Source organism: Oncorhynchus clarkii, chromosome 20 (genome assembly GCF_045791955.1).
Source record: "Oncorhynchus clarkii lewisi isolate Uvic-CL-2024 chromosome 20, UVic_Ocla_1.0, whole genome shotgun sequence".
Taxonomy (NCBI): domain Eukaryota; kingdom Metazoa; phylum Chordata; class Actinopteri; order Salmoniformes; family Salmonidae; genus Oncorhynchus; species Oncorhynchus clarkii.
Window position 1 is genome coordinate 2,584,830 of NC_092166.1, and position 25,201 is coordinate 2,610,030.

Here is a 25,201-nt window from a genome sequence, read left to right on the forward strand (position 1 = left end):
AATAATACCACTCCTAGAGGAGGAGGAGGTAGTTGTAATAATACCACTCCTAGAGGAGGAGGAGGTAGTTATAATAATACCACTCTCCTAGAGGAGGAGGAGGTAGTTATAATAACACCACTCCTAGAGGAGGAGGAGGTAGTTATAATAATACCACTCCTAGAGGAGGAGGAGGTAGTTATAATAATACCACTCCTAGAGGAGGAGGAGGTAGTTGTAATAATACCACTCTCCTAGAGGAGGTAGTTATAATAATACCACTCTCCTAGAGGAGGTAGTTGTAATAATACCACTCCTAGAGGAGGAGGAGGTAGTTATAATAATACCACTCCTAGAGGAGGAGGAGGTAGTTGTAATAATACCACTCTCCTAGAGGAGGAGGAGGTAGTTATAATAACACCACTCTCCTAGAGGAGGAGGAGGTAGTTATAATAATACCACTCCTAGAGGAGGAGGAGGTGGTGGTTATAATAATACCACTCTCCTAGAGGAGGTGGTTATAATAATACCACTCTCCTAGAGGAGGAGGAGGTAGTTGTAATAATACCACTCCTAGAGGAGGAGGTGGTTATAATAATACCACTCTCCTAGAGGAGGAGGAGGTAGTTATAATAATACCACTCCTAGAGGAGGAGGAGGTAGTTATAACAATACCACTCCTAGAGGAGGAGGAGGTAGTTATAATAACACCACTCCTAGAGGAGGAGGAGGTAGTTATAATAATACCACTCTCCTAGAGGAGGAGGAGGTAGTTATAATAATACCACTCCTAGAGGAGGAGGAGGTAGTTATAACAATACCACTCCTAGAGGAGGTGGTTATAATAATACCACTCCTAGAGGAGGAGGTAGTTATAATAATACCACTCCTAGAGGAGGAGGAGGTGGTTATAATAATACCACTCTCCTAGAGGAGGAGGAGGTGGTTATAATAATACCACTCCTAGAGGAGGAGGAGGTGGTTATAATAATACCACTCCTAGAGGAGGAGGAGGTAGTTATAATAATACCACTCCTAGAGGAGGAGGAGGTAGTTATAATAATACCACTCCTAGAGGAGGAGGAGGTAGTTATAATAATACCACTCCTAGAGGAGGTAGTTATAACAATACCACTCCTAGAGGAGGAGGAGGTAGTTATAATAATACCACTCCTAGAGGAGGAGGAGGTAGTTATAACAATACCACTCTCCTAGAGGAGGAGGTAGTTATAATAATACCACTCCTAGAGGAGGAGGAGGTAGTTATAATAATACCACTCCTAGAGGAGGAGGAGGTAGTTATAATAATACCACTCTCCTAGAGGAGGAGGAGGTAGTTATAATAATACCACTCTCCTAGAGGAGGAGGAGGTAGTTATAATAATACCACTCCTAGAGGAGGAGGAGGTAGTTATAATAATACCACTCTCCTAGAGGAGGAGGAGGTAGTTATAATAATACCACTCTCCTAGAGGAGGAGGTAGTTATAATAATACCACTCTCCTAGAGGAGGAGGAGGTAGTTATAATAATACCACTCTCCTAGAGGAGGAGGAGGTAGTTATAATAATACCACTCCTAGAGGAGGAGGAGGTGGTTATAATAATACCACTCCTAGAGGAGGAGGAGGTAGTTATAATAATACCACTCTCCTAGAGGAGGAGGAGGTAGTTATAATAATACCACTCCTAGAGGAGGAGGAGGTAGTTATAATAATACCACTCCTAGAGGAGGAGGAGGTAGTTATAATAATACCACTCCTAGAGGAGGTAGTTATAATAACACCACTCCTAGAGGAGGAGGAGGTAGTTATAATAATACCACTCTCCTAGAGGAGGAGGAGGTGGTTATAATAATACCACTCTCCTAGAGGAGGAGGAGGTGGTTATAATAATACCACTCTCCTAGAGGAGGAGGAGGTAGTTATAATAATACCACTCCTAGAGGAGGAGGTAGTTATAATAATACCACTCTCCTAGAGGAGGAGGAGGTAGTTATAATAACACCACTCCTAGAGGAGGAGGAGGTGGTTATAATAATACCACTCTCCTAGAGGAGGAGGAGGTAGTTATAATAATACCACTCCTAGAGGAGGAGGAGGTAGTTATAATAATACCACTCCTAGAGGAGGAGGAGGTAGTTATAATAATACCACTCCTAGAGGAGGAGGAGGTAGTTATAATAATACCACTCCTAGAGGAGGAGGAGGTAGTTATAATAATACCACTCTCCTAGAGGAGGAGGAGGTAGTTATAATAATACCACTGCTAGAGGAGGAGGAGGTAGTTATAATAATACCACTCCTAGAGGAGGAGGAGGTAGTTGTAATAATACCACTCTCCTAGAGGAGGTAGTTATAATAACACCACTCCAAGAGGAGGTAGTTATAATAATACCACTCTCCTAGAGGAGGAGGAGGTAGTTATAATAATACCACTCCTAGAGGAGAAGGAGGTAGTTGTAATAATACCACTCTCCTAGAGGAGGTAGTTATAATAATACCACTCCTAGAGGAGGAGGAGGTAGTTATAATAATACCACTCCTAGAGGAGGAGGAGGTAGTTGTAATAATACCACTCCTAGAGGAGGAGGAGGTAGTTATAATAATACCACTCTCCTAGAGGAGGTAGTTATAATAATACCACTCCTAGAGGAGGAGGAGGTAGTTATAATAATACCACTCCTAGAGGAGGAGGAGGTAGTTATAATAATACCACTCTCCTAGAGGAGGAGGAGGTAGTTATAATAATACCACTCTCCTAGAGGAGGAGGAGGTAGTTGTAATAATACCACTCCTAGAGGAGGAGGAGGTAGTTATAATAACACCACTCCTAGAGGAGGAGGAGGTAGTTATAATAACACCACTCCTAGAGGAGGTAGTTATAATACCACTGCTAGGGTGTGTTGGTTATATGATATGCTGTTTGTCTTACTTGTAGAACAGTACGTAGGCCTCAGCATTCTGGACGCAGGACTCTGACACCTCGGTGACGCTCTGGTCATCAAACTCATACCAGAGGTTGTTCAGGTCATTCCTACAGTAGGCTATGTAGTGGCCACCTGGCGAGAGGAGGAGGATAGGGAGAGGAGGAAGAGAAAGGAGGTTAACCTGGGGTTTGCAAGAAGAGAACAGGATAACAATCCCCATGAAGTTGATTACTTAAAAAAAAAATAGTGAAAGCCCTCAAGGCCCATGCTAGAACAAGTTTCTATCAGTCGATGCAGAGCCCTCTGTCTCCCTCCATAAGAACAGACCTTATGACGGGGGGGGGGGGGGGGGGGGGGCTGAACGACCACTCACTGCTGGCGGTGCCATGGTGACAGATGACGGACAGCAGGTCGTAGGAGGTGGTGCGGGCGGAGCTATCCTTGGCCAAGAAGGGCTGCAGTTCCAGGCCCTCCAATGGGAAGGAGACGTGAGTCCCGATCTTAGTGGAGAACATCAGCTCGTGTCTAAACCGCTTCAGGTGGATGCACAGGATCTGGAAAGGGAATGAAAAAAAAGAATTGTTGACCCTGTTAAACAATACAATTCACTGCACCTATCTGATGTATGTGACAATAAATCACACACACACACACACTCTTCATGGCCAAAAGTATGTAGACACCTGCTCGTCGAACATCTCATACAAAATCATGGGCGTTAGTATGGAGTTGGTCCCCCCTTCGTTGCTATAACAGCCTCCTACATTTTCTTTCCATTAGATGTTGGAACATTGCTGCTATAACAGCCTCCACTCTTCTGGGAAGGCTTTCCACTAGATGTTGGAACATTGCTGCCATAACAGCCTCCACTCTTCTGGGAAGGCTTTCCACTAGATGTTGGAACATTGCTGCTATAACAGCCTCCACTCTTCTGGGAAGGCTTTCTACTAGATGTTGGAACATTGCTGCTATAACAGCCTCCACAATTCTGGGAAGGCTTTCCACTAGATGTTGGAACATTGCTCCGGGGACTTGCTTCCATTCAGCCACAAGAGCATTAGTGAGGTCAGGCACTGATGTTGGGCGATGAGGCCTGGCTCGTTGTCGGCGTTCCAATTCATCCCAAAGGTGTTCAATGGGTTTGAGGTCAGGGCTCTGTGCAGGCCAGTCAAGTTCTTCCACACTGATCTCGACCAACCATTTCTGTATAGACCTCACTTTGTGCACGGGGGTATTGTCATGCTGAAAGAGGAAAGGGCTTTCCAAAAACTGTTGCCACAAAGTTGGAAGCACAGAATAGTCTAGAATGACATTGTATGCTATAGCGTTAAGACCGGAACTACGGGGCCTAGCCCGAACTATCAAAAACAGTCCCAGACCATTATTCCTCCTCCACTAAACTTTACAGTGAGCATTCGGGCAGGTCGCGTTCTCCTGGCATCTGCCAAACCCAGATTAGTCCGTCGGACTGCCACACTTCGCTGCCGAGCAGTTGTTGCTCCTAGACGTTTCTATCTCACAATAACAGCACCTCTAGCTGGGCAAAAACGGACTTGTGCCATGTTGTAAATCCCTGAGGTCTTCAGTACGGGCCATTCTACTGGCAATGTTTGTCTATGGAGATTGCATGAATGTGTGCTCAATTTTATACACGGTAGCCTAGTGGTTAGAGTGTTGGACTAGTAACCGAAAGGTTGCAAGATCGAATCCCCGAGCTGACAAGGTAAAAATCTGTCGTTCTGCCCCTGAACAAGGCAGTTAAACCCACTGTTCCTAGGCCATCATTGAGAATTAAGACAATTGGCCGGGGTAGGACGTCATTGAAAATAAGAATTTGTTCTTAACTGACTTGCCTAGTTAAATAAAAGGTCAAATAAAAAAATTAGACCTGTCAGCAATGTGTGTGGCTGAAATTGAGCCCACTAATTTGAAGGGGTGTCCACATACTTTTGGCCATGTTGTGTATATTCAGCTTATTCTTAAAGTTTTCAGACCCCTTTCTCCACATTTTGTTACAGCCTTATTCTAATATATATATATGTCCTCATCAATCTACACACAACACCCGATTATGACAAAGCAAAAACAGGATTTTAGAAATGTTATCAAATGTATAATTTTTTTTACTGAAATATCACATTTACATAAGTATTCAGACCCTTTACTCAGTACTTTGTTGAAGCACCTTTGGCAGCGATTTTGACAGCCTCGAGTCTTCTTGGGTATGACACTACAAGCTTGGCACACCTGTATTTGGGGAGTTTCTCCCATTCTTCTCTGCAGATCCTCTCAAACTCTGTCAGGTTGGATGGGGAGCGTCACTGCATAGTTATTTTCAGGTCTCTCCTGAGATGTTCGATCGAGTTCAAGTCAGGGCTCTGGCTGGGCCACTCTAGGACATTCAGAGATTTGTCTTTCTTGGGTGTGTGCTGAGGGTCGTTGTCCTGTTGGAAGGTGAACCTTCGCCCCAGTCTGAGATCTTGAGCGCTCTGGAGCAGGTTTTCATCAAGGATCTCTCTGTACTTTGCTCCGTTGATCTTTCCCTCGATCCTGACTAGCCTCCCAGTCCCTGCCTCTGAAAAACATCTCCACAGCACGATGCTGCCACCACCATGCTTGTAGAGATGGTGCCAGGTTTCCTCCAGATGTGAGGCTTGGAATTCAGGCCAAAGAGTTCAATCTTGGTTTCATCAGACCAGAGATTCTTGTGTCTTTTGGCAAACTCCAAGCGGGCTTTCATGTGCTGCAGAGATGGTTGTCCTTCTGGATGGTTCTCCCATCTCCACAGAGGAACTCTGGAGCTCTGTCAGAGTGACTATCGGGTTCTTGGTCACCTCACTGACCAAGGCCCTTCTCCCCCTTTTGCTCAGTTTGGCCGGGCAGCCAGCTCCAGGAAGAGACTTGGTGGTTCCAAACTTCTTCCATTTAAGAATGATGCCACTGAGGCCACTGTGTTCTTGGGGACCTTCAATTCTGCAGAAATTTTTGGTACCCTTCCCCAGATCTGTGCCTCGACACAATCCTGTCTCTGAGAACTACGGACAATTCCTTCGACCTCATGGCTTGGTTTTTGCTCTGACCTGCACTGTCAACTGTGGGACCTTTATATAAACAGGTGTGTGCCTTTCCAAATAATGTCCAATCAGTTGAATTTACCACAGGTGGACTCCAGTCAAGTTGTAGAAACATCTCAAGGATGACCAATGGAAACAGGATGCACCTGAGCTCAATTTCAAGTCTCATAGCAAAGGGTCTGAATAATTATGTAAATAAGATAGTTTATTTTATTCTGAAAACCTGTTTTCGCTTTGTCTTTATGGGGTATTGTGATGTCAATATGGGGTATTGTGATGTCAATATGGGGTATTGTGATGTCAATATGGGGTATTGTGATGTCAATATGGGGTATTGTGATGTCAATATGGGGTATTGTAATGTCATTATGGGGTATTGTGATGTCATTATGGAGTATTGTGATGTCATTATGGAGTATTGTGATGTCATTATGGAGTATTGTGTGTAGATCGATGAGGAAAATCAGCTATTTAATCCATTTTTGAATGTTGTTGAGAGAAAAAGTAAAGGGGTCTGAAAACTTTCCAAATGCACTGTACATCCTGTAATATCAGTAATATCAGCTGTAATATGAGTCTCGTGGGATTTCTAAAGTGTTTGAACACTCACCTCTGGTACACTCTGAACTTTGCAGAATTTCACTCCATTCCGTAATCTAGCAGAGAAAAATCACAGTCTTAATTAAATCTCTATTCATGTTTCCTGAGTTAAACCATGAAGAAGTTCCATTCAGTCATCTATCTAATGATTTACATATTTTGTTGTTGGAGGGGGGGGGGGGGGGTTCATTTCAAGGTCCTGGAGTGGCCTAGCCAGCCTCCAGATCTCAACCCCATAGAAAATCTTTGGAAGGAGTTGAAAGTCCGTGTTGCCCAGCAACAGCCCCAAAACATCACTGCTCTAGAGGAGATCTGCATGGAGGAATGGGCCAAAATATCAGCAAGTGTGTGAAAACCTTGTGAAGACTTTCAGAAAACTTTTGACCTCTGTTATTTACCCTTTGTTGGCAATGACAAAGTATTGAGATAAAATTTTGTTATTGACCAAATACTTATTTTCCACCATAATTTGCAAATAAATGCATTAAAAATCCTACAAATGTGATTTTCTGGATTTTCTGGATTTTTCTCATTTTGTCTGTCATAGTTGAAGTGTACCTATGATGAAAATTACAGGCCTCACTCATCTCTTTTTAAGTGGGAGAACTTGCACAATTGGTGGCTGACTAAATATTTTTTTGCCCCACTGTAAATATAATTTTGTTGTTGGGGGGGGGGGGGGTGTGTTCGGATACTCACTTCTTGCATTTCTCACAGCTGTACATGTTGTCACCTAGGGACACACAGAAACAACACAGTAACGCTCCAGACTGAACAGGTACCACCAGAGACCTGAAGCATCGAGGTACAGAGACAGTCAAGATCCTCACCTTTCAGCTCGTCTCTGGTGAAGAAGGCAGCCAGACAGTCCTGTAAGGTCACCACAGGACCCCACCACCAGCTAGAACACAAGGACATAACCACAAGAGTTTTACTGTTAACAGAAAAGACTTCACACTGATGGCTCCTACCAGGGTTGGGTTCAATTCCATTTCAATTCAGGAAGTACACTAAAACTACACTTTCTCTTAAACACTTTGAATTTGTATTGAAGTGTTTTTTATTTATTGGAATTGAAATGGAATTGACCCCAACCATGACTCCTACCAATGTGTTAATGTTGACCCCAACCATGACTCCTACTACCAATGTGTTAATGTTGACCCCAACCATGACTCCTACTACCAATGTGTTAATGTTGACCCCAACCATGACTCCTACTAACAATGTGTTAATGTTGACCCCAACCATGACTCCTACTACCAATGTGTTAATGTTGACCCCAACCATGACTCCTACTACCAATGTGTTAATGTTGACCCCAACCATGACTCCTACTACCAATGTGTTAATGTTGACCCCAACCATGACTCCTACTAACAATGTGTTAATGTTGACCCCAACCATGACTCCTACTAACAATGTGTTAATGTTGACCCCAACCATGACTCCTACTACCAATGTGTTAATGTTGACCCCAACCATGACTCCTACTAACAATGTGTTAATGTTGACCCCAACCATGACTCCTACTACCAATGTGTTAATGTTGACCCCAACCATGACTCCTACTACCAATGTGTTAATGTTGACCCCAACCATGACTCCTACTAACAATGTGTTAATGTTGACCCCAACCATGACTCCTACTAACAATGTGTTAATGTTGACCCCAACCATGACTCCTACTACCAATGTGTTAATGTTGACCCCAACCATGACTCCTACTACCAATGTGTTAATGTTGACCCCAACCATGACTCCTACTACCAATGTGTTAATGTTGACCCCAACCATGACTCCTACTACCAATGTGTTAATGTTGACCCCAACCATGACTCCTACTAACAATGTGTTAATGTTGACCCCAACCATGACTCCTACTACCAATGTGTTAATGTTGACCCCAACCACAGGCTGTCTGTACCCATTAAAGGGTATAATAGTTAGGGTCCCCAGGCTGTCTGTACCCAGTAAAGGGTATAATAGTTAGGGTCCCCAGGCTGTCTGTACCCATTAAAGGGTATAATAGTTAGGGTCACCAGGCTGTCTGTACCCATTAAAGGGTATAATAGTTAGGGTCACCAGGCTGTCTGTACCCATTAAAGGGTATAATAGTTAGGGTCACCAGGCTGTCTGTACCCATTAAAGGGTATAATAGTTAGGGTCCCCAGGCTGTCTGTACCCATTAAAGGGTATAATAGTTAGGGTCACCAGGCTGTCTGTACCCATTAAAGGGTATAATAGTTAGGGTCCCCAGGCTGTCTGTACCCATTAAAGGGTATAATAGTTAGGGTCCCCAGGCTGTCTGTACCCATTAAAGGGTATAATAGTTAGGGTCACCAGGCTGTCTGTACCCATTAAAGGGTATAATAGTTAGGGTCCCCAGGCTGTCTGTACCCATTAAAGGGTATAATAGTTAGGGTCCCCAGGCTGTCTGTAACCATTAAAGGGTATAATAGTTAGGGTCCCCAGGCTGTCTGTACCCATTAAAGGGTATAATAGTTAGGGTCCCCAGGCTGTCTGTACCCATAAGGGGGTATAATAGTTAGGGTCCCAAGGCTGTCTGTACCCATTAAAGGGTATAATAGTTAGGGTATAATAGTTAGGGTATAATAGTTAGGGTCACCAGGCTGTCTGTACCCATTAAAGGGTATAATAGTTAGGGTCCCCAGGCTGTCTGTACCCATTAAAGGGTATAATAGTTAGGGTCACCAGGCTGTCTGTACCCATAAGGGGGTATAATAGTTAGGGTCCCCAGGCTGTCTGTACCCATTAAAGGGTATAATAGTTAGGGTCACCAGGCTGTCTGTACCCATTAAAGGGTATAATAGTTAGGGTCACCAGGCTGTCTGTACCCATTAAAGGGTATAATAGTTAGGGTCACCAGGCTGTCTGTACCCATTAAAGGGTATAATAGTTAGGGTCACCAGGCTGTCTGTACCCATAAGGGGGTATAATAGTTAGGGTCCCCAGGCTGTCTGTACCCATTAAAGGGTATAATAGTTAGGGTCACCAGGCTGTCTGTACCCATTAAAGGGTATAATAGTTAGGGTCACCAGGCTGTCTGTACCCATTAAAGGGTATAATAGTTAGGGTCACCAGGCTGTCTGTACCCATAAGGGGGTATAATAGTTAGGGTCCCCAGGCTGTCTGTACCCATTAAAGGGTATAATAGTTAGGGTCACCAGGCTGTCTGTACCCATTAAAGGGTATAATAGTTAGGGTCACCAGGCTGTCTGTACCCATAAGGGGGTATAATAGTTAGGGTCACCAGGCTGTCTGTACCCATAAGGGGGTATAATAGTTAGGGTCACCAGGCTGTCTGTACCCATTAAAGGGTATAATAGTTAGGGTCACCAGGCTGTCTGTACCCATTAAAGGGTATAATAGTTAGGGTCACCAGGCTGTCTGTACCCATTAAAGGGTATAATAGTTAGGGTCACCAGGCTGTCTGTACCCATTAAAGGGTATAATAGTTAGGGTCACCAGGCTGTCTGTACCCATTAAAGGGTATAATAGTTAGGGTATAATAGTTAGGGCCACCAGGCTGTCTGTACCCATAAGGGGGTATAATAGTTAGGGTCACCAGGCTGTCTGTACCCATTAAAGGGTATAATAGTTAGGGTCCCCAGGCTGTCTGTACCCATTAAAGGGTATAATAGTTAGGGTCACCAGGCTGTCTGTACCCATTAAAGGGTATAATAGTTAGGGTCACCAGGCTGTCTGTACCCATTAAAGGGTATAATAGTTAGGGTCCCCAGGCTGTCTGTACCCATTAAAGGGTATAATAGTTAGGGTCACCAGGCTGTCTGTACCCATTAAAGGGTATAATAGTTAGGGTCACCAGGCTGTCTGTACCCATTAAAGGGTAGGGTATAATAGTTATGGTATAATAGTTAGGGTATAATAGTTAGGGTCCCCAGGCTGTCTGTACCCATTAAAGGGTATAATAGTTAGGGTCACCAGGCTGTCTGTACCCATTAAAGGGTATAATAGTTAGGGTCCCCAGGCTGTCTGTACCCATAAGGGGGTATAATAGTTAGGGTCCCCAGGCTGTCTGTACCCATAAGGGGGTATAACAGTTAGGGTCCCCAGGCTGTCTGTACCCATTAAAGGGTATAATAGTTAGGGTCACCAGGCTGTCTGTACCCATTAAAGGGTATAATAGTTAGGGTCACCAGGCTGTCTGTACCCATTAAAGGGTATAATAGTTAGGGTCCCCAGGCTGTCTGTACCCATTAAAGGGTATAATAGTTAGGGTCCCCAGGCTGTCTGTACCCATTAAAGGGTATAATAGTTAGGGTCACCAGGCTGTCTGTACCCATTAAAGGGTATAATAGTTAGGGTCACCAGGCTGTCTGTACCCATTAAAGGGTATAATAGTTAGGGTCCCCAGGCTGTCTGTACCCATTAAAGGGTATAATAGTTAGGGTCACCAGGCTGTCTGTACCCATAAGGGGGTATAATAGTTAGGGTCACCAGGCTGTCTGTACCCATTAAAGGGTATAATAGTTAGGGTCACCAGGCTGTCTGTACCTATTAAAGGGTATAATAGTTAGGGTCCCCAGGCTGTCTGTACCCATAAGGGGGTATAATAGTTAGGGTCACCAGGCTGTCTGTACCCATTAAAGGGTATAATAGTTAGGGTCCCCAGGCTGTCTGTACCCATTAAAGGGTATAATAGTTAGGGTCCCCAGGCTGTCTGTACCCATTAAAGGGTATAATAGTTAGGGTCACCAGGCTGTCTGTACCCATTAAAGGGTATAATAGTTAGGGTCCCCAGGCTGTCTGTACCCATTAAAGGGTATAATAGTTAGGGTCCCCAGGCTGTCTGTACCCATTAAAGGGTATAATAGTTAGGGTCCCCAGGCTGTCTGTACCCATTAAAGGGTATAATAGTTAGGGTCACCAGGCTGTCTGTACCCATTAAAGGGTATAATAGTTAGGGTCACCAGGCTGTCTGTACCCATTAAAGGGTATAATAGTTAGGGTCACCAGGCTGTCTGTACCCATTAAAGGGTATAATAGTTAGGGTCACCAGGCTGTCTGTACCCATTAAAGGGTATAATAGTTAGGGTCACCAGGCTGTCTGTACCCATTAAAGGGTATAATAGTTAGGGTCACCAGGCTGTCTGTACCCATTAAAGGGTATAATAGTTAGGGTCCCCAGGCTGTCTGTACCCATTAAAGGGTATAATAGTTAGGGTCACCAGGCTGTCTGTACCCATTAAAGGGTATAATAGTTAGGGTCACCAGGCTGTCTGTACCCATTAAAGGGTATAATAGTTAGGGTCCCCAGGCTGTCTGTACCCATTAAAGGGTATAATAGTTAGGGTCACCAGGCTGTCTGTACCCATTAAAGGGTATAATAGTTAGGGTCCCCAGGCTGTCTGTACCCATTAAAGGGTATAATAGTTAGGGTCACCAGGCTGTCTGTACCCATTAAAGGGTATAATAGTTAGGGTCCCCAGGCTGTCTGTACCCATTAAAGGGTATAATAGTTAGGGTCACCAGGCTGTCTGTACCCATAAGGGGGTATAATAGTTAGGGTCACCAGGCTGTCTGTACCCATAAGGGGGTATAATAGTTAGGGTCACCAGGCTGTCTGTACCCATTAAAGTGTATAATAGTTAGGGTCCCCAGGCTGTCTGTACCCATTAAAGGGTATAATAGTTAGGGTCACCAGGCTGTCTGTACCCATTAAAGGGTATAATAGTTAGGGTCCCCAGGCTGTCTGTACCCATTAAAGGGTATAATAGTTAGGGTCACCAGGCTGTCTGTACCCATTAAAGGGTATAATAGTTAGGGTCCCCAGGCTGTCTGTACCCATTAAAGGGTATAATAGTTAGGGTCACCAGGCTGTCTGTACCCATTAAAGGGTATAATAGTTAGGGTCCCCAGGCTGTCTGTACCCATTAAAGGGTATAATAGTTAGGGTCACCAGGCTGTCTGTACCCATTAAAGGGTATAATAGTTAGGGTCACCAGGCTGTCTGTACCCATTAAAGGGTATAATAGTTAGGGTCACCAGGCTGTCTGTACCCATTAAAGGGTATAATAGTTAGGGTCACCAGGCTGTCTGTACCCATTAAAGGGTATAATAGTTAGGGTCACCAGGCTGTCTGTACCCATTAAAGGGTATAATAGTTAGGGTCACCAGGCTGTCTGTACCCATTAAAGGGTATAATAGTTAGGGTCACCAGGCTGTCTGTACCCATTAAAGGGTATAATAGTTAGGGTCACCAGGCTGTCTGTACCCATTAAAGGGTATAATAGTTAGGGTCACCAGGCTGTCTGTACCCATTAAAGGGTATAATAGTTAGGGTCACCAGGCTGTCTGTACCCATTAAAGGGTATAATAGTTAGGGTCCCCAGGCTGTCTGTACCCATTAAAGGGTATAATAGTTAGGGTCACCAGGCTGTCTGTACCCATTAAAGGGTATAATAGTTAGGGTCACCAGGCTGTCTGTACCCATTAAAGGGTATAATAGTTAGGGTCACCAGGCTGTCTGTACCCATTAAAGGGTATAATAGTTAGGGTCACCAGGCTGTCTGTACCCATTAAAGGGTATAATAGTTAGGGTCCCCAGGCTGTCTGTACCCATTAAAGGGTATAATAGTTAGGGTCACCAGGCTGTCTGTACCCATTAAAGGGTATAATAGTTAGGGTCCCCAGGCTGTCTGTACCCATTAAAGGGTATAATAGTTAGGGTCACCAGGCTGTCTGTACCCATTAAAGGGTATAATAGTTAGGGTCCCCAGGCTGTCTGTACCCATTAAAGGGTATAATAGTTAGGGTCACCAGGCTGTCTGTACCCATTAAAGGGTATAATAGTTAGGGTCCCCAGGCTGTCTGTACCCATTAAAGGGTATAATAGTTAGGGTCACCAGGCTGTCTGTACCCATTAAAGGGTATAATAGTTAGGGTCACCAGGCTGTCTGTACCCATTAAAGGGTATAATAGTTAGGGTCACCAGGCTGTCTGTACCCATTAAAGGGTATAATAGTTAGGGTCACCAGGCTGTCTGTACCCATTAAAGGGTATAATAGTTAGGGTCCCCAGGCTGTCTGTACCCATTAAAGGGTATAATAGTTAGGGTCACCAGGCTGTCTGTACCCATTAAAGGGTATAATAGTTAGGGTCACCAGGCTGTCTGTACCCATTAAAGGGTATAATAGTTAGGGTCACCAGGCTGCTGTACCCTGTACCCAGGCTGTCTGTAAAGGGTATAATAGTTAGGGTCCCCAGGCTGTCTGTACCCATTAAAGGGTATAATAGTTAGGGTCCCCAGGCTGTCTGTACCCATTAAAGGGTATAATAGTTAGGGTCACCAGGCTGTCTGTACCCATTAAAGGGTATAATAGTTAGGGTCACCAGGCTGTCTGTACCCATTAAAGGGTATAATAGTTAGGGTCACCAGGCTGTCTGTACCCATTAAAGGGTATAATAGTTAGGGTCCCCAGGCTGTCTGTACCCATTAAAGGGTATAATAGTTAGGGTCCCCAGGCTGTCTGTACCCATTAAAGGGTATAATAGTTAGGGTCCCCAGGCTGTCTGTACCCATAAGGGGGTATAATAGTTAGGGTCCCCAGGCTGTCTGTACCCATTAAAGGGTATAATAGTTAGGGTCACCAGGCTGTCTGTACCCATTAAAGGGTATAATAGTTAGGGTCACCAGGCTGTCTGTACCCATTAAAGGGTATAATAGTTAGGGTCACCAGGCTGTCTGTACCCATTAAAGGGTATAATAGTTAGGGTCACCAGGCTGTCTGTACCCATAAAGGGTATAATAGTTAGGGTCACCAGGCTGTCTGTACCCATTAAAGGGTATAATAGTTAGGGTCACCAGGCTGTCTGTACCCATTAAAGGGTATAATAGTTAGGGTCACCAGGCTGTCTGTACCCATTAAAGGGTATAATAGTTAGGGTCACCAGGCTGTCTGTACCCATTAAAGGGTATAATAGTTAGGGTCACCAGGCTGTCTGTACCCATTAAAGGGTATAATAGTTAGGGTCACCAGGCTGTCTGTACCCATTAAAGGGTATAATAGTTAGGGTCACCAGGCTGTCTGTACCCATAAAGGGTATAATAGTTAGGGTCCCCAGGCTGTCTGTACCCATTAAAGGGTATAATAGTTAGGGTCACCAGGCTGTCTGTACCCATTAAAGGGTATAATAGTTAGGGTCACCAGGCTGTCTGTACCCATTAAAGGGTATAATAGTTAGGGTCCCCAGGCTGTCTGTACCCATTAAAGGGTATAATAGTTAGGGTCACCAGGCTGTCTGTACCCATTAAAGGGTATAATAGTTAGGGTCCCCAGGCTGTCTGTACCCATTAAAGGGTATAATAGTTAGGGTCACCAGGCTGTCTGTACCCATTAAAGGGTATAATAGTTAGGGTCCCCAGGCTGTCTGGACCCATTAAAGGGTATAATAGTTAGGGTCACCAGGCTGTCTGTACCCATTAAAGGGTATAATAGTTAGGGTCCCCAGGCTGTCTGTACCCATAAGGGGGTATAATAGTTAGGGTCACCAGGCTGTCTGTACCCATTAAAGGGTATAATAGTTAGGGTCACCAGGCTGTCTGTACCCATTAAAGGGTATAATAGTTAGGGTCACCAGGCTGTCTGTACCCATAAGGGGGTATAATAGTTAGGGTCCCCAGGCTGTCTGTACCCATTAAAGGGTATAATAGTTAGGGTCCCCAGGCTGTCTGTACCCATAAGGGGGTATAATAGTTAGGGTCCCCAGGCTGTCTGTACCCATAAGGGGGTATAATAGTTAGGGTCCCCAGGCTGTCTGTACCCATTAAAGGGTATAATAGTTAGGGTCACCAGGCTGTCTGTAACCATTAAAGGGTATAATTAGTTAGGGTCCCCAGGCTGTCTGTACCCATTAAAGGGTATAATAGTTAGGGTCCCCAGGCTGTCTGTACCCATTAAAGGGTATAATAGTTAGGGTCCCCAGGCTGTCTGTACCCATTAAAGGGTATAATAGTTAGGGTCACCAGGCTGTCTGTACCCATTAAAGGGTATAATAGTTAGGGTCACCAGGCTGTCTGTACCCATTAAAGGGTATAATAGTTAGGGTCACCAGGCTGTCTGTACCCATTAAAGGGTATAATAGTTAGGGTCACCAGGCTGTCTGTACCCATTAAAGGGTATAATAGTTAGGGTCACCAGGCTGTCTGTACCCATTAAAGGGTATAATAGTTAGGGTCCCCAGGCTGTCTGTACCCATTAAAAGGTATAATAGTTAGGGTCCCCAGGCTGTCTGTACCCATTAAAGGGTATAATAGTTAGGGTCACCAGGCTGTCTGTACCCATTAAAGGGTATAATAGTTAGGGTCCCCAGGCTGTCTGTACCCATTAAAAGGTATAATAGTTAGGGTCCCCAGGCTGTCTGTACCCATAAGGGGGTATAATAGTTAGGGTATAATAGTTAGGGTCACCAGGCTGTCTGTACCCATAAGGGGGTATAATAGTTAGGGTATAATAGTTAGGGTATAATAGTTAGGGTCACCAGGCTGTCCGTACCTCTTGATGTATTCCATGACGAAGGCGACCCATCCCTGAGCAGCGTAGGCCTCACCACAGGAGCCAGCCTTGATCAGAGACGTCTGATGGGAGGAGGAGTGGAGTTTAGCCAGGTCCTCCTTACCTGGGATGGGCAGGGACAGATCCTGGAAGTTCTCAAGGGTCACTGACACCTGGAGGGAGGAGTGATATGTAAAGATGAGGTAGAATTGCATGAATGGAAACAAAGGCTGTTCTGAGGGAAGGCCAGGTTGTTGCTAGATGTGTTCGAGTTGCGTTAAGGACAATTGTAGCATTTTGGCTAACCCTTTACCCAACCTTGACCGAATCATCCTACCCTGCTACCTTAACTATCCTACCCTGCTACGTTAACCATCCTAACCTGCTACGATAACTATCCTAACCTGCTACGTTAATTATCCTACCCTGCTACGTTAATTATCCTACCCTGCTACGTAAAGTCACTCCTGCTACGTAAAGTCACTCCTGCTACGTAAAGTCACTCCTGCTACGTAAAGTCACTCCTGCTACGTAAAGTCACTCCTGCTACGTAAAGTCACTCCTGCTACGTAAAGTCACTCCTGCTACGTAAAGTCACTCCTGCTACGTAAAGTCACTCCTGCTACGTAAAGTCACTCCTGCTACGTAAAGTCACTCCTGCTACGTAAAGTCACTCCTGCTACGTAAAGTCACTCCTGCTACGTAAAGTCACTCCTGCTACGTAAAGTCACTCATGCTGTACTCCATCAAGTTCAAACCGGCAGGCCTTCCCGCAGAACAGTGTGGGTTCAGAGTAACTCCATACTCCAAGGGATGAGGCAGAGAGACGCGAGTCAAGTTAACATGGGGGGTGAGAGGGTTAAGGCCTGAGAGGAGGAAGGAGCCCCACAAGATGGCTAGACAAAATACTCACCCTATCGCAGGTCAGACACTGTACTGAGCTGACAATGGTCCCATCAAACACGTCTGATATCACACTACGGTACTTCTTCTGGCTCTTTGTTGAGGAGAATGAGGACACTACAGAGTCAGAGAGAGAAAGTCAGAGAAAGAGTCAGAGAGAGAGTCAGAGAGTCAGAGAGAGAGTCAGAGAGAGAGAGAGAGAGTCAGAGAGAGAGAGAGAGAGAGTCAGAGAGAGAGAGAGAGAGAGTCAGAGAGAGAGAGAGAGAGAGTCAGAGAGAGAGAGAGAGTCAGAGAGAGAGAGAGAGAGTCAGAGAGAGAGAGAGTCAGAGAGAGAGAGAGAGTCAGAGAGAGAGAGAGAGTCAGAGAGAGAGAGAGAGTCAGAGAGAGTCAGAGAGAGAGAGAGAGAGAGAGTCAGAGAGAGAGAGAGAGAGAGAGTCAGAGAGAGAGAGAGAGTCAGAGAGAGTCAGAGAGAGTCAGAGAGAGAGAGAGTCAGAGAGAGAGAGAGAGTCAGAGAGAGAGAGAGTCAGAGAGAGAGAGAGTCAGAGAGAGAGAGAGTCAGAGAGAGAGAGAGTCAGAGAGAGAGAGAGAGTCAGAGAGAGAGAGAGAGTCAGAGAGAGAGAGAGTCAGAGAGAGAGAGTCAGAGAGAGAGAGAGTCAGAGAGAGAGAGAGTCAGAGAGAGAGAGAGAGTCAGAGGCAGTGTGTTGATTGAATTGCTCGATGATAGATCATCTTTATTTATTTGTACCCCTTTTTTCTCCCCAATTTCCTGATATCCGATTGGTAGTTACCGCACTGCCCACTTAACCCGGAAGCCCGCCGCACCAATGTGTCGGAGGAAACACCGTACACCTGGCGACCGTGTCAGCGTGCACTGCGCCCGGCCCGCCACAGGAGTCGCTAGTACGCGATGGGACAAGGACATCCTTGCCGGCAAAACCCTCCCCTAACGACGTTGGGCCAATTGTGCGCCGCCCCATGGGTCTCCCGGTCGCGGCCGGCTTCGACAGAGCCTGGACTCGAACCCAGAATCTCTAGTGGCACAGCTAGCACTGCAGTGCCTTAGACCACTGCGCCACTCGGGAGGCCGTACTCTAATGACTCTGTTCTGTATTGTTGCCTTCGTGTATTTTCATTTGGCGCAAAAATACATTTTCATACTATACCTTTCTTATGGCTAGAGGACATTCCTGGCCAGACAGAGCTAGTCTTGGGGGGGCTGGAGGACATTCCTGGCCAGACAGAGTTAGTCTTGGGGGGGCTGGAGGACATTCCTGGCCAGACAGAGTTAGTCTTGGGGGGGCTGGAGGACATTCCTGGCCAGACAGAGTTAGTCTTGGGGGGGCTGGAGGACATTCCTGGCCAGACAGAGTTAGTCTTGGGGGGGCTGGAGGACATCTTGGTGAGGCAGTGTCCCTCCGTATGGACTGGACTCTGGGTCCGGGTGCTGCTGGACACTACCTGCAGCTCTGGGAACAGAGAGGTGCAGAGAGGAGGAGACTGTTATCCAGAACAACTTACAAATCAGTGCCACCTCCCAGCCACCCCACCTCCCAGCCACCCCACCTCCCAGCCATCCCACCTCCCAGCCATCCCACCTACCAGCCATCCGGCTCTGTATTTGGACTTTGATTGTCCCCTGGCTGCTGACGATGGGCGTGGCCTCGTTGGTGGGAGCGGTATCCACGTCTTTATCCAGGTCTCCCCCTGACCCCCGGTAGAGGTCGTTGATCAGGTTCTTCTCTTTCTGCAACTCCCTATTGGTCTGGCCAGAGGAGTGGGAGGAGTCAGGCCCGTCGGGGATCAGCATCTCCGCCTCGTTAGACTCCTCCCTTGACGAAAGCGCCGCCTGCCTGTCCCCGCTCCCACCCTGACCCTCGCTGTCCACCCGCTCGCTGCTGCCGCCGCACGACTCGCACGACTGAAAGTCGTTGTCCGATTGGCTGGGGCTGTCGTCGTCGGGGCCGCCGTCGTCCATAACGATGGCGTGAGAGTGTAGGTCGTTGTCGGGGGGCTCGGCCAGTGGCTCCTTCAGCTCCTCGTGGAGCTGGTCCATCAGACAGCGCAGGAACTCCTGAGAGTCCTGAAGCAGACATAGATCATATATAGTTAGTATATACTGTCCTACACACACACACACTGGACAAAACATTAGGAACACCTGAGAGTCCTGAAGCAGACATAGATCATATATAGTTAGTATATACTGTCCTACACACACACACACTGGACAAAACATTAGGAACACCTGAGAGTCCTGAAGTAGACATAGATCATATTCAGTTAGTATATACTGTCCTACACATAAACACTGGACAAAACATTAGGAACACCTGCTCTTTCTTTCCACGACATGACTGACCAGGTGAAAGGTATGATCCCTTATTAATGTCACCTGTTAAATCCACTTAAATCAGTGTAGATGAAGGGGAGGAGACAGGTTAAAGAATGATCCATTAAGGTTAAAGAAGGATTTTTAAACCTTGAGACATGGATTGTATGTATGTGTGCCATTCAGAAGGTGAACGGGCAAGACAAAAGATTGAAGTGCCTTTGAACAGGGATATGGTAGTTGGTGACAGGCGAACCAGTTTGATCGTGTCAAGAATTGTAACACTGCTGGGTTTTTCCACACTCAAGAGCAACAGACAGGCTATAGTTAGTCAACTGACAGTCCAGTACAACATTGGTGCCCAAAGACCCATAAAATACTGTACAACTCGTTGAAGCTTGCCACGAATGGGAGCCGACGACCTTTAAGAGACCGACTTCTCTCAGCAAATAACAAGATAATGTGGTTGCAGTGGGCTTGAGAAGGAAAACACTGGACTCTCGAGAAATGGAAATACATTGCCTGGTCTAATAAAATCCTGGTTCCTGCTGTTTCACGCGGACGGGAGGACTAGGGTAGGGAGAAAACCACGAGCACCTGCATCCATAATGTCAACATTACAGGCTGGTGGTGGGATGGTGTGGGGTGTGTTTTCATGGTACACATTGGGCCCCTTGATAAAAGTGGAGCTACGTTTGAATGCCACAGGATATCTGAACATCGTAGCCAATCAGGTCCTTCCTTTCATGGTAGCAGTGTATCCATCTGCAAGTATATATTTTTTTCAACAGTAAAATGCCCGATGCCACAAAGCTGCGATTGTCCAGGAATGGTCCCATGAACATAACAGTGGATTCAGCTTGCTGCAGTCTCCTGCCCAAATGAGCATCTGAGCATCAGTGCAGATATTATAGAGGTCTAGAGGAAATGTATAATGATAGTTATATAGGTATGATATAATGATATAGTTATAATGATAGTTATAATGATATGGTTATAATGATAGTTATAATGATATGGTTATAATGATATGGTTATATAGTTATGATATAGTTATGTTATAATGATATGGTTATAATGATATGGTTATAATGATATGGTTATAATGATATGGTTATATAGTTATGATATAGTTATGTTATAATGATATAGTTATGTTATAATGATATAGTTATGTTATGATAGTTATAATAATATAATGATATAGTTATAATGATATAGTTATAATGATATAGTTATAATGATATAGTTATAATGATATAATGATATAGTTATAATAATATAATGATATAGTTATAATGATATAATGATATAGTTATAAGAATATAATGATATAGTTATAATGATAGTTATATAGTTATAATGATATAGTTATAATGATATAGTTATAATAATATAATGATATAGTTATAATGATATAGTTATAATGATAGTTATATAGTTATAATGATATAGTTATAATGATATAGTTATAATGATATAGTTATAATGATAGTTATATAGTTATAATGATATAGTTATAATGATATAGTTATAATGATATAGTTATAATAATATAATGATATAGTTATAATGATATAGTTATAATGATATAGTTATAATGATATAATGGTATAGTTATAATGATAGTTATATAGTTATAATGATATAGTTATAATGAAATAGTTAATGGTATAGTTATAATGATAGTTATAACAGCCTGCCTTGCAGACCAGCGTGAGAAATGAATATTCCCTGACTAAAACTGCAGAACAAACAGTGAACTGACACTGTATCGACCACAGAATGGTGTCAACCTTAAGAGAAACGGATGGTGGGCTGAGGAAAGACAGAGACATGACCTTTACTGGTTCAGTAACAGCCCTAGAGAAGAAGAACAAGAGGAGCCCATCTGTCTGCCTGGGAATGACCTTTACTGGTTCAGTAACAGCCCTAGAGAAGAAGAACAAGAGGAGCCCATCTGTCTGCCTGGGAATGACCTTTACTGGTTCAGTAACAGCCCTAGAGAAGAAGAACAAGAGGAGCCCATCTGTCTGCCTGGGAATGACCTTTACTGGTTCAGTAACAGCCCTAGAGAAGAAGAACAAGAGGAGCCCATCTGTCTGCCTGGGAATGACCTTTACTGGTTCAGTAACAGCCCTAGAGAAGAACAGAATAGTATATTTCATACAAACACCCGTTTTACCGTATTATAAATGATATTATCACAATGAGAAGACAACCTACCTGTTGTGAGTATCCTCTGAACATGGGGTTAACAGCCTTGATCCCCTGGAACAGACTGGTAGGGACGACATAGGATGGTCTGGAACACCACAGAAGAAAAGGTTAGGACTGTGTGAAACACCACAGAAGAAGAGGTTAGGACTGTGTGAAACACCACAGAAGAAAAGGTTAGGACTGTGTGAAACACCACAGAAGAAAAGGTTAGGACTGTATGAAACACCACAGAAGAAAAGGTTAGGACTGTGTGAAACACCACAGAAGAAAAGGTTAGGACTGTATGAAACACCACAGAAGAAGAGGTTAGGACTGTGTGAAACACCACAGAAGAAAAGGTTAGGACTGTATGAAACACCACAGAAGAAGAGGTTAGGACTGTGTGAAACACCACAGAAGAAAAGGTTAGGACTGTATGAAACACCACAGAAGAAAAGGTTAGGACTGTGTGAAACACCACAGAAGAAAAGGTTAGGACTGTGTGAAACACCACAGAAGAAGAGGTTAGGACTGTATGAAACACCACAGAAGAAGAGGTTAGGACTGTGTGAAACACCACAGAAGAAGAGGTTAGGACTGTGTGAAACACCACAGAAGAAGAGGTTAGGACTGTGTGAAACACCACAGAAGAAGAGGTTAGGACTGTGTGAAACACCACAGAAGAAGAGGTTAGGACAGTGTGAAACACCACAGAAGAAGAGGTTAGGACTGTGTGAAACACCACAGAAGAAGAGGTTAGGACTGTGTGAAACACCACAGAAGAAGAATAGCATACATTTGCTTTTCTTATGAACCTTGATTTAACCAGGAGAACCCACTGAGACCAGGGTATCATTTCCAATGGTGCCCTGACAACAACCGTTCAAGCAATGTGAGAAACTATTTTGTATTTCTATTTATTAAGTATGCCAATTAGTTCCTGTCGAGGCAGCAGCTACTCTTCCTGGGGTTTATTATGGATCCCCATTAGTTCCTGCAAGGCAGCAGCTACTCTTCCTGGGGTTTATTATGGATCCCCATTAGTTCCTGTCAAGGCAGCAGCTACTCTTCCTGAGGTTTATTATGGATCCCCATTAGTTCCTGTCAAGGCAGCAGCTACTCTTCCTGGGGTTTATTATGGATCCCCATTAGTTCCTGCCAAGGCAGCAGCTACTCTTCCTGGGGTTTATTATGGATCCCCATTGGTTCCTGCCAAGGCAGTAGAACTACAACACAACATACATATGTGCATATGTTATCTTGTGTGTGTGTGTGTGTGTGTGTGTGTGTGTGTTCACAGTCCCCCGCTTTTCCATAAGGTGTGTTTGTATCTGTTTTTTAAATCTGATTCTACTGCTTACATCAGTTACCTGATGTGGAATAGAGTTCCATGTAGTCATGGCTCCATGTAGTACTGTGGAATAGGGTTCCATGTAGTCATGGCTCTATGTAGTACTGTGGAATAGAGTTCCATGTAGTCATGGCTCTATGTAGTACTGTGGAATAGAGTTCCATGTAGTCATGGCTCTATGTAGTACTGTGGAATAGAGTTCCATGTAGTTCCATGGTCATCTATGTAGAATAGAGTTCCATGTAGTCATGGCTCTATGTAGTACTGTGGAATAGAGTTCCATGTAGTCATGGCTCTATGTAGTAGTGTGCACCTCCCATAGTCTATTCTGGACTTGGGGACTGTGAAGAGACCTCTGGTAGCATGTCTTGTGGGGTATGTTGGGTGTCTGAGCTGTGTGTTAGTAGTTTAATTAAACAGACCTCTGGGGACATGTCTTGTGGGGTATGCATGGGTGTCTGAGCTGTGTGCTAGTAGTTTAAACAGACAGCTCGGTGCATTCAACATGTCAATACCTCTCACAAATACAAGTAGTGATGAAGTCACCATCTCCTCTACTTTGAGCCATGAGAGATATACCTGTAGGTCATTCCAGGATTGCCCTCATTTCTGAGGCCGCAGACCCTAACATGTTATAAACTGGCAGGGTAAAACAGCACCCTAGCAAGTAGATACGTGTGTGGACTAAACTGAGAGAATGAGATGTGTACCTGTTCTTGTGCCAGAGGTCTGACACCAGTTTCTGGTAGCTCTTACTCAGAGCAGGCTTCTTGTCTGTCCTCACCAGACCTCCACACTCCACAAAGAACTGGGTAAGAGGAGGACTGGAGAGAGAGAGAGAGAGAGAGAGAGAGAGAGAGAGAGAGAGAAAGAGAGAGGAGAGAAAACGAGTGAGAGACTGAGAAAGAGCTAGATTGTCCTCGCACCACATTCTGTAATATATTATATTCAACAGACACCTCTTATGTGTCTTATCCTGTTCATGATCAATGTAACACTGAGAAAGGGTTCTAGCAATGTAACACTGAGAAAAGGGTTCTAGCAATGTAACACTGAGAAAGGGTTCTAGCAATGTAACACTGAGAAATGGATCTAGCAATGTAACACTGAGAAATGGATCTAGCAATGTAACACTGAGAAAGGGATCTAGGAAAGTAACACTGAGAAAGGGATCTAGCAATGTAACACTGAGAAAAGGATCTAGCAATGTAACATTGAGAAAGGGATCTAGCAATGTAACACTGAGAAATGTCCTTGTTTTTGAAAGAAAAGCAAATTTTTTTGTCCATTAAAATAACATCAAATTGATCAGAAATACAGTGTAGACATTGTTAATGTTGTAAATGACTATTGTAGCTGGAAACGGCTGACTTTTTATGGAATATCTACAAAGGCGTACAGAGGCCCATTATCAGCAACCATCACTCCTGTGTTCCAATGGCACGTTGTGTTAGCTAATCCAAGTTTATCATTTTAAAAGGCTAATTGATCATTAGAAAACCCTTTTGCAATTATCTTAGCATAGCTGAAAACTGTTGTGCTAATTAAAAAAGCAATAAAACTGGCCTTCTTTAGACTAGTTGAGTATCTGGAGAATCAGCATTTGTGGGTTCTATTACAGGCTCAAAATGGCCAGAAACAAGTAACTTTCTTCTGAAACTCGTCAGTCTATTCTTGTTCTGAGAAATGAAGGCTATTCCATGTGAGAAATTGCCAAGAAACTGAAGATCTCGTACATCGCTGTGTACTACTCCCTTCACAGAACAGAGCAAACTGGCTCTAACCAGAATAGAAAGAGGAGTGGGAGGCCCCGGTGCACAACTGAGCAAGAGGACAAGTACATTAGAGTGTCTAGTTTGAGAAACAGACGCCTCACAAGTCCTCAACTGGCAGCTTCATTAAATAGTACCCGCAAAACACCAGTCTCAACGTCAACAGTGAAGAGGCGACTCCGAGAGAGTTCCTCTGTCCAAGGTCTGTGGTCTTTTGTCCATCTTAATCTTTTATTGGCCAGTCTGAGATTTGGCAGAGTTGCAAAGAAAAAGCCACAACACTAAATAAAACATATAACAGCCAATAGATTTGGTGCCATTACGGCCATCATTGAAAGTAACTAAATAGTTTACAGAAAACAGTTTATTCTGTTATTGCTGGGATTTGTTAAGTAACTGCCTTATGTTTGGTTGGGATTCATGAAGTACTTAGTCTCTGTTTGGGTTGGGATTTATGAAATAACTGGTCTCTGTTTGGGTTGGGATTTATTAAGTAACTGGTCTCTGTTTGGGTTGGGATTTATGAAG

The 25,201-nt window shown here is 44.3% G+C and overlaps 1 protein-coding gene across 1 annotated transcript in view; it reads right to left on the bottom strand.

The window, feature by feature from the left end:
* The window catches only part of LOC139376508 (ubiquitin carboxyl-terminal hydrolase 33-like), a 51,818-nt gene that overhangs the window by 11,576 nt on the left and 15,041 nt on the right, over positions 1 to 25,201 (bottom strand). The window contains exons 2-12 of the mRNA XM_071119192.1: positions 23,612 to 23,725; positions 21,578 to 21,656; positions 18,622 to 19,102; positions 18,186 to 18,488; positions 17,033 to 17,139; positions 16,120 to 16,292; positions 7,411 to 7,481; positions 7,280 to 7,313; positions 6,591 to 6,636; positions 3,280 to 3,460; positions 2,912 to 3,038 (exon numbers count right to left, since the gene is read on the bottom strand). Coding sequence (XP_070975293.1) covers positions 2,912 to 3,038; positions 3,280 to 3,460; positions 6,591 to 6,636; positions 7,280 to 7,313; positions 7,411 to 7,481; positions 16,120 to 16,292; positions 17,033 to 17,139; positions 18,186 to 18,488; positions 18,622 to 19,102; positions 21,578 to 21,656; positions 23,612 to 23,725 — 1,716 coding nt within the window. The remainder of the gene's footprint in view (positions 1 to 2,911; positions 3,039 to 3,279; positions 3,461 to 6,590; positions 6,637 to 7,279; positions 7,314 to 7,410; positions 7,482 to 16,119; positions 16,293 to 17,032; positions 17,140 to 18,185; positions 18,489 to 18,621; positions 19,103 to 21,577; positions 21,657 to 23,611; positions 23,726 to 25,201) is intronic.